Source organism: Raphanus sativus, chromosome 4 (assembly GCF_000801105.2).
Source record: "Raphanus sativus cultivar WK10039 chromosome 4, ASM80110v3, whole genome shotgun sequence".
NCBI lineage: Eukaryota > Viridiplantae > Streptophyta > Magnoliopsida > Brassicales > Brassicaceae > Raphanus > Raphanus sativus.
In genome coordinates, this window is record NC_079514.1 from 14,384,900 (window position 1) to 14,397,164 (window position 12,265).

At 38.2% G+C, this 12,265-nt stretch overlaps 2 protein-coding genes and 1 long non-coding RNA gene across 6 annotated transcripts; all 3 read left to right on the plus strand.

Moving 5' to 3' along the window:
- The first annotated feature begins 3,104 nt into the window (after window positions 1-3,104).
- On the plus strand, window positions 3,105-10,977 carry LOC108852330 (uncharacterized). Its single transcript, XM_057008909.1, has 5 exons — window positions 3,105-3,369; window positions 3,458-3,618; window positions 10,232-10,384; window positions 10,466-10,695; window positions 10,778-10,977. The coding sequence occupies exons 1-5, from the start codon at window positions 3,327-3,329 to the stop codon at window positions 10,785-10,787; spliced, it is 597 nt and encodes a 198-aa protein (XP_056864889.1). The 5' UTR covers window positions 3,105-3,326; the 3' UTR covers window positions 10,788-10,977.
- On the plus strand, window positions 3,699-5,641 carry LOC130511634 (uncharacterized). Its single transcript, XR_008945127.1, has 3 exons — window positions 3,699-4,227; window positions 4,546-4,604; window positions 5,325-5,641. It is a non-coding gene; the product is annotated as an uncharacterized LOC130511634 (long non-coding RNA).
- On the plus strand, window positions 5,832-10,225 carry LOC130511631 (uncharacterized). Of its 4 annotated transcripts, XR_008945122.1 has the most exons (4): window positions 7,992-8,396; window positions 8,531-8,717; window positions 9,036-9,094; window positions 9,815-10,225. XR_008945122.1 is itself a non-coding variant. In XM_057008907.1 (2 exons), the coding sequence occupies exons 1-2, from the start codon at window positions 5,863-5,865 to the stop codon at window positions 9,835-9,837; spliced, it is 1,341 nt and encodes a 446-aa protein (XP_056864887.1). In that variant the 5' UTR covers window positions 5,832-5,862; the 3' UTR covers window positions 9,838-10,211. The 4 variants fall into 4 exon arrangements, 1 of the variants encoding a protein (XP_056864887.1); XR_008945120.1 differs by having other exon boundaries at window positions 8,005-8,717; XM_057008907.1 differs by lacking the exons at window positions 7,992-8,396; window positions 8,531-8,717; window positions 9,036-9,094 and adding an exon at window positions 5,832-7,180 and having other exon boundaries at window positions 9,815-10,211.
- Window positions 10,978-12,265: the final 1,288 nt, after the last annotated feature.

Genomic DNA, 12,265 nt, shown 5'->3' on the forward strand with positions numbered 1-12,265 from the left:
AAACTTTGTGAATTTTTTATAGTTTGAAGAAAATAATAAATGGTTATTAAAAACATAATCTCTTTTTAATTTCATGTATATATTCATATTTGATGCAAGATTGCTAAATAATGCTACGCACAAAAATAATACTATATATATATATATATATATGACATAATGATTTAAGATATATAGTTTTAGTTTGTATTGGACTATCAGTTGTAATAGCTCTTTTTTATTTAAAATCAAAAGTTGAATTTAGTTGGATTGGAGATGTCTTAGATCTTAAAATCGAGTTTTAAGATTTTAGTTTATGCATTGACGCTTACTGTAACCAATGATAAAAAGCTTCCAAGAAAATCAAAATTTCTAACCTTTTTAAGACATCTCCAAAACTTGATTTGGTTGATTTTAAAGGTATAAATATAATATAAAAATTATCTAATTAGTCCATTTTGCATTCATTTAAATTATAGTTTTATTGATTTAAAACCAAAATGAAACAATTCATTTTCCTACCCCGTCTCATTTAAATAAAAATATGTTTTCATATTTTTGTAATAGAGTGGGAGTAATATGTTTCTTTTGTATTGTCTTATAAATATTTTTTTTCTTATTTATCTTATACGTAGATTTGAATGCAGAAAATGATGGTTTTCATTTGCTTTTTTTTTTACATATTTTTAATCAAAAAATACATAACTACAATTTATACACTTGAAAATAAAAACCATCAATACAGTTGTTTATTTTTAATGTTGGGTTGGTAGTGTAAGTTGACGGTTTGGTAGAGATGTATTATATCATAATAATATTTGTATAGTTAATGTATTCATTAAACATTTATTGTTGGAGTTTAAATCTTCCTTTTTAAAATTTTAGAATATTCTTTATTGTCATAAACTTTAATATTAGAGTGTTTTAGATAATATTAATTATTTATATTAAACTATAACTAAAGAGTGGCATAGCTTTGTAATTAACTTAAAAAATCAATGGCAAATACCTATTAGGTATTTTACTTTAATAGTATAGACTAGGTTTTGACCCGCGCTTTAAAAGCGCGGGTTTATTTTTATTTTTTTTATAAATTTTGAATAAGTTTGTGAAATGAAATATTTTCATTTTTTATTGTATTGTTTTATTTTTATTTTTATTGTATAAATGGGTATTTCTGTTTAAAATTGAACTTGGATTTTTTTCAAAAATTTGAAGTGATATTTTAAATTTTTTCAATCAATTTTCACTTTTATGTACTGAATTTTTGAAAGATATAATTTTTAACAGATTTAACTTGTGAATAAATTAATATTATATTCTTTTAATAATTGTAAGTCTTTCATTATCAATATTAAAATATTTTCAGAAAGTTTTAATTATATTGAGAAAAATAAATAATAATAATTATGTGTAAATATTTGTTAATATCAATATCAGAACTTGGCCCAAATGACCCAAATGAAAAATGTGAACTTAGATAAATATTAAAATCGGCCCAAATGGCCCAAAACCGTGAAACTAAAGGAACAAAAAAAATTTGGGCCTATAACTAAAAAGACCCATTAATTAAAAATGATACAAAATAACAGAAATACCCTTAATGAAACTTGCGACTTCCTTATAATATAAGGGTAGGTTTAGGTAAAAATTCAAATAGGATCCTGCTTTAATAGTATAAATATTAAATAAATATGTAAAAATTGCATAATTGTCAAAAATTAAAATTAAAATAAGAAACTAATGATTTTACTATTTAATTTATTTTAAAATTTAATTTTAATAATTTTCTAAAAAATGTATACATTTTTGAGAAAAATAATTAATTTAAATGATATTTAGAAATTTGAAATGCCATAGTTGAATATATGTATTTTAATGATGATTTACGAATTATTACCATATTCTAAAACAATCCAAAAATACAAATCGAAAATAAATGTAATATATGAGTAATTATCATATTTTAAAAAGTTTACCAAAAATATAAATTAACATTAAATGTTATTGTCCAAGTCATATTAATCTATAAAACATGTCATCAATTTTAGTAGCCATGTCATATTATTTTTTAAAAATGATTGTAGAAAGACATGTGACAAAATCACTTCTCAAATATAGTCTAGGGACACTACATTATATCAAATTATTAAGAATTAAATTTATGTTTAAATTTTAAATAATATAAAAAATTAATTTATTGCTGTATAAATATACAACTTTGTATAACATGTCTTACCATGTATGCATAATTTATAAAAATAAACAGTCAACACATTATAACTAGACAATATAATCTTATTTATAAAGATAAAATTTATTAGTTACAAAAATTAAGAGAAAATTAAAAGAAAAAATCCCGCGCTTTAAAAGCGCGGGTCAAAATCTAGTAATATATTTATATTATATAATTCATCATATACCATCAAGCAATTTAAATTTGAAAGGTTGTAATTTTTAAAATATAAAAACATATATAATATGGATCCCACAAGAGAAAAAAGACAAAATAGCATCAAATCAAGTTTTAGTCACAAAAATAGCATCACAAAGAAAAAAAATGACCAAAATAAGTTTTATTGAAAGGTAAATATGCATTTATAACTTTTAGATTAATTAATCAAAGACTTAGGGTTTAGAGTCATGTGGTGGAGTTTTAGGAATGTATTCAAATTTTTAAAAATAAAAAAAATGAAAATGAAAATTTTCAAAACAAAAAGTGCTATTTTAGTCATTTTATTTTTTGAGTGTTATTTTATGATAAAAAAATTAAAAAGTGCTATTTTAGAGATTTACCCATCTCAAAATGTATAAGAAACAAAGTTATAATTCTTTATGTTCATTAGATATTAATATTTATAAATTACAATATAAAATAATAACAATAGTAGATTCAAACAAATTAGAAAATAAAATTAAAGTACAACAAATCACATACCATTTAAACCAGTGTTCTTTTTTTTTTTTTTTTTGACAACTACCGGTGCTCTTTTTTAATTCATAAATTAACAAAATCTAGTTTCAGAGGTATCAATGTTAATAACACATAGATAGCCAAATGTGTCTTTTTGCGTGAAAGAGAAAGACTATTGTGTCCTAAAATCAAAAAAAAGTGTCTATGTATCTTTGAGTGAAAGAAAAAGGCATATTGTGTCCCACGATGAAAATGTAGTTGAAAGTTTCCAAATCTCGTTAAATATTCGGTGTGGGAGGGTGTGTAGATAAAATGGAGGGAAATGTAAAGAGTGAGGAAACCTCGAGGGACTTGATTACTATAAAATTGTTTTATTTCAAGGGTTAAAGAGGCGACGAGCACTTTACCAAAGATTAGGGTTTCAAGAGGAGCGATGGTGCGTATGGAAGGAGCGTTGATGGGTGAAGAATGTGATGGTACAATTAGCTTCTCTTAATTTATATGGACTTTTTTCTGTAAAATCGATATTTATGATGATTATCTCTTCTCTGTACTACGCACAAGCTTGGTGTTGGTATCTGGAAGATGTATTTTTGCTGCATACACCTGATGAGCCTGACTGGGTGAGACCGAATCATGTCATTGAGAACGAGAAAAACAAGGCGCTTCAGCTCACACCCAAACAAGAATGTGACTTGATTAATGAACAGATAAAAGCCAGCGAGGTTTGTTGTAACGACCCGAATTTCGGTATCGAAAAACTTTTAGCCGGCTAAGTCTCAAGCGTTTACGAAAACTCAAATGTTTGCCTATAAATACCCAGCTCCAACCTTGGTTTCTCCTCCTGCAACAAAGAAAAAAAAAAATTAGAAGTTAGAGAGATAAAAGAGTTAGAGAGAAGTGAGAGAAGAGAAAGTGTGAAGCTTTGGAGAAGCTGAGCCACCAAGAGTCGTCGCCGGAGCCACTGCACGCCAAGACCAAGCCAAGCTCATCACCACCGTTCGTTGTAGTCGGTAAGGGCCGGAAACCGCCATGCATTTGAGTTTAGTTTCGTGCGTTTAGTAAATCGTTCATAACTTTCTAACCGTTGCGAATCTCGTGCATGCAAACCCACCATCGTGTTCCTCTCGTCGAGACGAATCCATAGCCACCAGAATCGTCGCAATCGGAGCTCGGACGAAGCCGTACGAGCCCTCCAAAGTTTCGCCGGAAATCGCCTCCACCACCACCGGACCACCGTTCTCCGCCGCCGGACCACCGTTCTCCGCCGCCGGACCACCGCTTCTCCGACGCCGGTCCGTCGCTTCTCCGCCGCCGGACTGCCATCGCCGCCGGTAAGCCTCCGCCGTCGCCGCCGGTGATCGTCGCCAGTGACTCGCCGGTGACTCGGTCAACTCGGCCGAGTCAACTCAGCGAGTCAACTCGGTTGACTCGGTAAACCGGTTGGTTGACTGGTTTGACCCGGTTTAAATTAATTTCGTTTCAGTTAGAGTCGGTTAGGTTAAACCGGTCGGTTATATCAAATTGATTTCTGGTTAAGGATTGACCAGATTGACCTTTGACCAGCGAGTTGACTTTTCCGTAAACTTTGACCAGACCCGTTCTTAACCGTTCGAAAGGCGTTCTGACTCAGAATTTCATCCTGGTTTCAGATTTGGAGTCTATTTGATCAGTTGGAGTTCATAGATACCACTTCTCTTCATTTACTAAGGTGGGGGCTTCTCCGTTAAATCCCGAACTAGTTTAGTTCTACCATTATGAAAAGTTTAGTTTCGAAACATGATAGTCTCTGTGAATCGAGTCTGTTTGAGAGTCTTGCGTGTTCATGATTGTTATTGATTGTTAAACCGGAAATAGGATAATAGAGGGTTCAACGATTGTGTGAAATGATTGATGCTGAGAACTGTCATATATATATGTATATATATAGTTATGTAGTAGGGACTATGTGATTGTGCGGGGGTTCGGAGATGTCTGAGCTATCGACGCAGCGGGTGTTTGTGCGGGGGTACAGAGACGTTTGTACTATCGACGCAGCGGGTGTTTGTGCGGGGGCCCAGAGACGTCTGAGCTAGCGACGCAGCGGGATTTGTGCGGGGGTACAGAGACGTTTGTACTATCGACGCAGCGGGTGGTTGTGCGGGGGTACAGAGACATACTGTACTAGCGACGCAGCGGTTATCTATATCCTTATGAGGAGATGCGTGGTGCAGAGAGTAGCTGTGTACTATAAGCGCATGGGTTGTAGTTGGATAGTTCTCTAGTCGCTTATTGATTGTTCTTTGTGGTGTAGACACCGTGTTTGTTTCACGCTAGAGCTAGACCTACATAGTCGTAGTGCTGTGTACTGAGTCAGTGGTTTGCGGTTTAGCATCTCATACCTCACTGAGCGACTCCCCTGTTGCTCACCCCTCTTTCTTTCCCCTTTCAGGTGAGACCGATGAGCAGGAGTGATCATATCAGACTAGTGCTACTATTTGGGCTCGTGGGCTTTATCGTTTTATCGTTTTATCTTTTATCATTATTGGGCCTTTAGGCCTTCGGACTTCTATCGTTTACGCTACTTCCTATTTTCAGACCTTCGGGCTTATGTTGTTATTATATTTCGGATGTTTATTTTTCGGATTTGACTTTATGGTATTGTATGACTTTATGATATGACGTGGATTTTATTATCCGTATTATTATTATTATTTCCGCTGCGCTATGATTTATTATTATTTTAATCCCGAATTTATATTCGAAAGACGCGGTCGCGTCAGTTTTGGTATCAGAGCCGTGTTCCGTCCCGGCTCCGACCCGGGATGGCGATCTTTGGAGACTCGGTTTTTATCCGATTTTAATCGGTTTTCAATTGTTTATGGGGATGTGGGGATTTTAAAAATAAAATAAAATAGCACTTTTCCGTTCGACATCACTCTTTAATTGTTGGATTTAGTTAGAAGTTAACTCGTTTGCCTTCATTTCAGATGCCGCCGAGGAGAGCTACCCGTGCTCAGATCGCTAGAGATGCTAGAGAGGCTCAGGATGAGCATGTTCAGCCCGCAGTTCAGCAGCCCGTTGCTCCGCAGATGGATGAGGATGCCATGAGACAGATAGTTCAGGATGCTGCTAGACATGCTGCTCAGGAAGCAGTTCAGCAGATTGCTCAAGAAACAGCCAGGCAAGCCGCTCAAGAGGCTGCCAGGGTAGCTGCTCAGGAAGTTGCTCGACATATGGCTGCAGCTCAGCAGGTTCCGCAGGGTCCTCAGATTCATGTGCAGCAGGGTCCGCAGATTCATATGCAGCAGGTTCCGCCAGTTCAGGTTCAGCATGATCATCAGGCTCCAGCTCAGCAGGCCCCAGCGCCACAGTATCCGCAGGTTCCTATTCAGCCAGTTCCAGGTGTCTTTCAGGTTCCGCCGCCACCACCCATCATTCCAGTGCACGTGCCGGAGGTTGATGAGACATTTATCAGGGTGTTATCACAGATGAAGTATGTGAACTTGGAGCATTTAAGTGGTACCACGGACCCTACACTTGCTCACGATTGGAGGCACAGTTTGGATAAGTGTTTGAACACTATCTCATGCCCACCAAGGCACAAGCTAAGGATTGTTGAGTTGTATTTACGCGGAGATGCAGCAGTGTGGTGGGATGGAGTGCGAGTGATGCACCGTGGCGAGATGACTTATGAAGATTTTCTGTATGCATTCAACAAGAAGTATTTTCCAAGAGAAGCTTTGGATGAGAAGAAGAACGATTTTGAGAGTTTGAGGCAGGGTGGAAAGTCTGTCAGAGAGTATGAGCATGAGTTTCGCCAGCTTCACAGGTTTGCGGGAATTGGTATGGATGAGGAGGACCTTATCAGGAGGTTCTTAAAAGGGATGCGAGTAGAACTTCACGGTAGGTGCAGTATGGTCACATATACTAGTTTGGAGGATCTGGTAGAGAAGGCCGTTGTGCAAGAGAAATGTATTGCAGCGGAGCAGAAGTTCAACAAGGCAGCTCAGCCTAAGACAGAAGGAGCTTCAGGGTCACAAAAGAGGCCATGGGACCAGACGAGTATCCAGTGCCATAATTGTGGGCTGTTCGGGCATGTTTCTAGAAATTGCCGAAAGCCACTAGTTACCCAGTTTATAGCACCAGCAGCACCAGTAGTAGCGGCTAGGAAATGTTATGGTTGTGACCAGCCAGGCCATATCTTCAGAGATTGCCCGAGGAGGGGCAATGCAGCGCTTCCACCACCACCGAAGCGCCTAGCCATCGCTCCACGTGTGTTCACAGTGGGAGATCACCAGGGAGCGGGTATGTATCTTTATCATACTTGTTTGTGTTAAGTATTTGTTGTGGTCTCGTAATTATCTGTGTAGTTAGCAAAAATCTCGTGTAGTTCGGTTTTGGTTAGAAGTAAGTTAGCTTGCACCTTGTTCGACACGGAAGCTTCCCACAGATTTGTGAGTTCACATGTGGTCAAGTCTTAGCATTTTCAGGTATCTTTAAACGAAGACAAAGAGGGTTTGAGTGCAATCAGTATTCATTGCGATGTACCAGTTGTCTTTCGAGTATTAAGATGGCACCGTATGAAGTCCCTTACAACAAGTTTTATTACACACCGCTTTGTTGAAGACAAAAGTGGGGGAGCGACGTGAGGTAGAAACCGCAATGGGTCAAGAGATGGTAGAGCAAATGAACGTGCTCAAGTTTGGCCTTGGGAAGGCCATGAACGTGAAAAGAAGTTATGCATATATGCGTCGTAAGGATTTGGAGTTTCAGGCGAGTGAATGAATATACCTAAAATGAAGACATTTCAAAGAGGAGCTAAGACAGGGAAGTTGATGAAGCTTAAACCGAAGTACATGTTATCACATCTTATTTTTGGAGCGGTTTGGAGCAGTTCTTAGAGATTGGATTTATCAGCAGAGTTATCAGAATTTCAAAACGTGTTTAATGGATCTATCTTGAGGGAGTCGTGAGAGAGTCAGAGCTTATTTTGCAGCTGTTGCCAGATGACCTTAAAGAGATTGTAAGCATCTTCTCAACCAGTGAAGATTATGGATGACCAAGTGAAAGCATTTCAGAGAATAAGACTTTGTTTGTTAGAGTTTGTTGAGAGAGAGACGGAGTTCAAGAGAAGACCTTAAAGAGGGCAGATTGCGTATCCGAAGTTTGTTACAATGATATTGGACATGTCAACTCTATATTCGAATTTGGGGACGAATTCCTTGTAAGTGGGGGAGAATTGTAACGACCCGAATTTCGGTATCGAAAAACTTTTAGCCGGCTAAGTCTCAAGCGTTTACGAAAACTCAAATGTTTGCCTATAAATACCCAGCTCCAACCTTGGTTTCTCCTCCTGCAACAAAGAAAAAAAAAATTAGAAGTTAGAGAGATAAAAGAGTTAGAGAGAAGTGAGAGAAGAGAAAGTGTGAAGCTTTGGAGAAGCTGAGCCACCAAGAGTCGTCGCCGGAGCCACTGCACGCCAAGACCAAGCCAAGCTCATCACCACCGTTCGTTGTAGTCGGTAAGGGCCGGAAACCGCCATGCATTTGAGTTTAGTTTCGTGCGTTTAGTAAATCGTTCATAACTTTCTAACCGTTGCGAATCTCGTGCATGCAAACCCACCATCGTGTTCCTCTCGTCGAGACGAATCCATAGCCACCAGAATCGTCGCAATCGGAGCTCGGACGAAGCCGTACGAGCCCTCCAAAGTTTCGCCGGAAATCGCCTCCACCACCACCGGACCACCGTTCTCCGCCGCCGGACCACCGTTCTCCGCCGCCGGACCACCGCTTCTCCGACGCCGGTCCGTCGCTTCTCCGCCGCCGGACTGCCATCGCCGCCGGTAAGCCTCCGCCGTCGCCGCCGGTGATCGTCGCCAGTGACTCGCCGGTGACTCGGTCAACTCGGCCGAGTCAACTCAGCGAGTCAACTCGGTTGACTCGGTAAACCGGTTGGTTGACTGGTTTGACCCGGTTTAAATTAATTTCGTTTCAGTTAGAGTCGGTTAGGTTAAACCGGTCGGTTATATCAAATTGATTTCTGGTTAAGGATTGACCAGATTGACCTTTGACCAGCGAGTTGACTTTTCCGTAAACTTTGACCAGACCCGTTATTAACCGTTCGAAAGGCGTTCTGACTCAGAATTTCATCCTGGTTTCAGATTTGGAGTCTATTTGATCAGTTGGAGTTCATAGATACCACTTCTCTTCATTTACTAAGGTGAGGGCTTCTCCGTTAAATCCCGAACTAGTTTAGTTCTACCATTATGAAAAGTTTAGTTTCGAAACATGATAGTCTCTGTGAATCGAGTCTGTTTGAGAGTCTTGCGTGTTCATGATTGTTATTGATTGTTAAACCGGAAATAGGATAATAGAGGGTTCAACGATTGTGTGAAATGATTGATGCTGAGAACTGTCATATATATATGTATATATATAGTTATGTAGTAGGGACTATGTGATTGTGCGGGGGTTCGGAGATGTCTGAGCTATCGACGCAGCGGGTGTTTGTGCGGGGGTACAGAGACGTTTGTACTATCGACGCAGCGGGTGTTTGTGCGGGGGCCCAGAGACGTCTGAGCTAGCGACGCAGCGGGATTTGTGCGGGGGTACAGAGACGTTTGTACTATCGACGCAGCGGGTGGTTGTGCGGGGGTACAGAGACATACTGTACTAGCGACGCAGCGGTTATCTATATCCTTATGAGGAGATGCGTGGTGCAGAGAGTAGCTGTGTACTATAAGCGCATGGGTTGTAGTTGGATAGTTCTCTAGTCGCTTATTGATTGTTCTTTGTGGTGTAGACACCGTGTTTGTTTCACGCTAGAGCTAGACCTACATAGTCGTAGTGCTGTGTACTGAGTCAGTTGTTTGCGGTTTAGCATCTCATACCTCACTGAGCGACTCCCCTGTTGCTCACCCCTCTTTCTTTCCCCTTTCAGGTGAGACCGATGAGCAGGAGTGATCATATCAGACTAGTGCTACTATTTGGGCTCGTGGGCTTTATCGTTTTATCGTTTTATCTTTTATTATTATTGGGCCTTTAGGCCTTCGGACTTCTATCGTTTACGCTACTTCCTATTTTCAGACCTTCGGGCTTATGTTGTTATTATATTTCGGATGTTTATTTTTCGGATTTGACTTTATGGTATTGTATGACTTTATGATATGACGTGGATTTTATTATCCGTATTATTATTATTATTTCCGCTGCGCTATGATTTATTATTATTTTAATCCCGAATTTATATTTGAAAGACGCGGTCGCGTCATTTGTCTTCTGTTTCTGTCTGGTTTTCTTGATCTTTGATTGTTTTTATACTTTTTAAGTATTTAGAGTTGAGATTATATGTATGTAGGGCTTCGATGTTGATTGGACCAAGGCCCGCTGCCTTTACAATTACCATCCTGTTGTGTTCGATGATGATGTATTTGTCGAGGAGCCCGAAACCAATCTTGATCTACTCAACAGGCTCTGTGAAAAATCCATTGGTCACTACAATCAGGAAAACGTGAGTCCATTAATAATCAATTGCTTTTTTGTTAATCTCTATTCTTCTTACTGTATTTTCTTATCTTTGTTTTTCAAACAGATGACAGCATATGAATTTGTCAAGCCTCTTTATGCCAATTGTCACGGGTGTACTGGGATCATGTTCCTCATAACTTTCCAAGTCAAGGATCCTGTTGAAAACCTCACAAAAGACTTCCAAGCTAGGATTCATTACTCTTATTGTAGCAAGAGCCAGTTCATCATGTGCAGACCAAAACACCACCAAGCAGATAGCCTTGGAGTTGCCGAGAATGACCCCAAGAAGCCAAGGTATATACTACTATATTTCACCATATTTTACAGTCATTTTGATGTGATAATCTTATACATGTTCCTATGATATTTTTTGCAGACTGGAGTAGGATGCTCCCTCTACTCGTGACAGAACTTACTATCGACTCTTGGTTATGTTTCTATTACTATTTGTAGACTGTTGTTGTTGTCTTCTTGTAAGCAAAGATACCTGTAGCGAACCTTCTATCTCTCTACATTGTAAGTGGCTATTTTCTTTTAGACTCTTTGTTATATTTTATTTAATTACCATCTCGAAAACCGTTTTCTTTTCCTTACAACCTAAGATAACATTGTCACCTCTTTTATTCAACTTTATGATCTCCTCTGTAGTCTCGGTTGCTGATCTCCCCATAGAACCCTAACAGAGTACATGAATATTCATTAGCCTCTCGCTGATTTAAAACTTATTCTCTACAAGACAATTTGGCGAACCCATATTTGACCTGATCAATATACTTGGTTCCATAGATGATCTCATATGGGGTTTTTTCTTTCATAATTTCACATGGTGTTTGATTAATTAAACAACTAGCAATAAGAACACTTGCGGCGCTAGGTAATCATTATGAAACATCATGTGTAGGCACACCCTCCAAAGCTGTCGTGTTGAGTGAAAGCAGTGTCAGGTACTACAAATTGCTCGAGATTTTCAGTTCCAAACAAATATTTCAATTCATTTTTGGAGCAAGAGTGGAACCAAGTATATTGATCCAGACAGTTTCTAAAAGCTCAAAAACCAATGAATCAAGATTAAAGTTAAACCAATCAGATCCATGATCTGCTCGTATGAAATGATCACTGCCAAAATAACCAATTCTGGGGATTGCCTAAACAACTCAGGTCAAATATGGGTTCGCCAAATTGTCTTGTAAAGAATAAGTTTTAAATCAGCGAGAGGCTAATTAAACAACCAGCAATAAGAAGCAAAAATGAATTGAAATATTTGTTGGAAACTGAAATTCTCGAGCAATTTGTAGTATGTGACACTGCTTTCGCTCCACACGACAGTTTTGGTGGGGTGTGCCCACACATGATGTTTCATAATGATTACCTAGCGCCAAAAATACACATCAAGTCTGTTTCAATAGAGAGATTATCAAGTAATTAGGAACCCGTACTTCCAATTTGAGTCTGAATGGAATTTAAGTAATCAATACTATTTATTCATAGATTATGGGTTTTACTCTCAATCTCCACCACCGCAATGTGGAGTATCTGGTTCACTTACACAATTTGGATCACTTGTACCACAAGATTTTTGGTGAAAATTCACTTCAACTCTATGTGTATTAATCATGGAGCTTGTTTCTTAAAACAATGAGGGTTAAGTGGATCACAAGGTCCTACGTGATGATTCACTTCAACTCTGTGTGTCTCCATAGAGCCTTGTTTCTTTAAGCAATGTGGGTTCAGTGCATCACAAGGTCTTTTGTGATGATTGACTTCAAGTCTATTTGTATTCATGGAGCCTTGTTTCTTTAAGCATTGTGGGTTCGGTGGATCACAAGGTCCTTTGTGATGATTCACTTCAATGCTATTTATATCC

Excerpts from the sequence above, each read along its gene's own strand:
- LOC108852330 (XM_057008909.1), top strand. The coding sequence starts at position 3,327 with ATGGTGCGTATGGAAGGAGCGTTGATGGGTGAAGAATGTGATG. Across the intron at positions 3,370-3,457 it reads GATGGGTGAAGAATGTGATG|CTTGGTGTTGGTATCTGGAA; the intron begins GTACAATTAGCT and ends ACTACGCACAAG. Across the intron at positions 10,385-10,465 it reads GTCACTACAATCAGGAAAAC|ATGACAGCATATGAATTTGT; the intron begins GTGAGTCCATTA and ends TTTTTCAAACAG.
- LOC130511631 (XM_057008907.1), top strand. The coding sequence starts at position 5,863 with ATGCCGCCGAGGAGAGCTACCCGTGCTCAGATCGCTAGAGATGCTAGA. Across the intron at positions 7,181-9,814 it reads GGGAGATCACCAGGGAGCGG|GTGAGACCGATGAGCAGGAG; the intron begins GTATGTATCTTT and ends TTCCCCTTTCAG.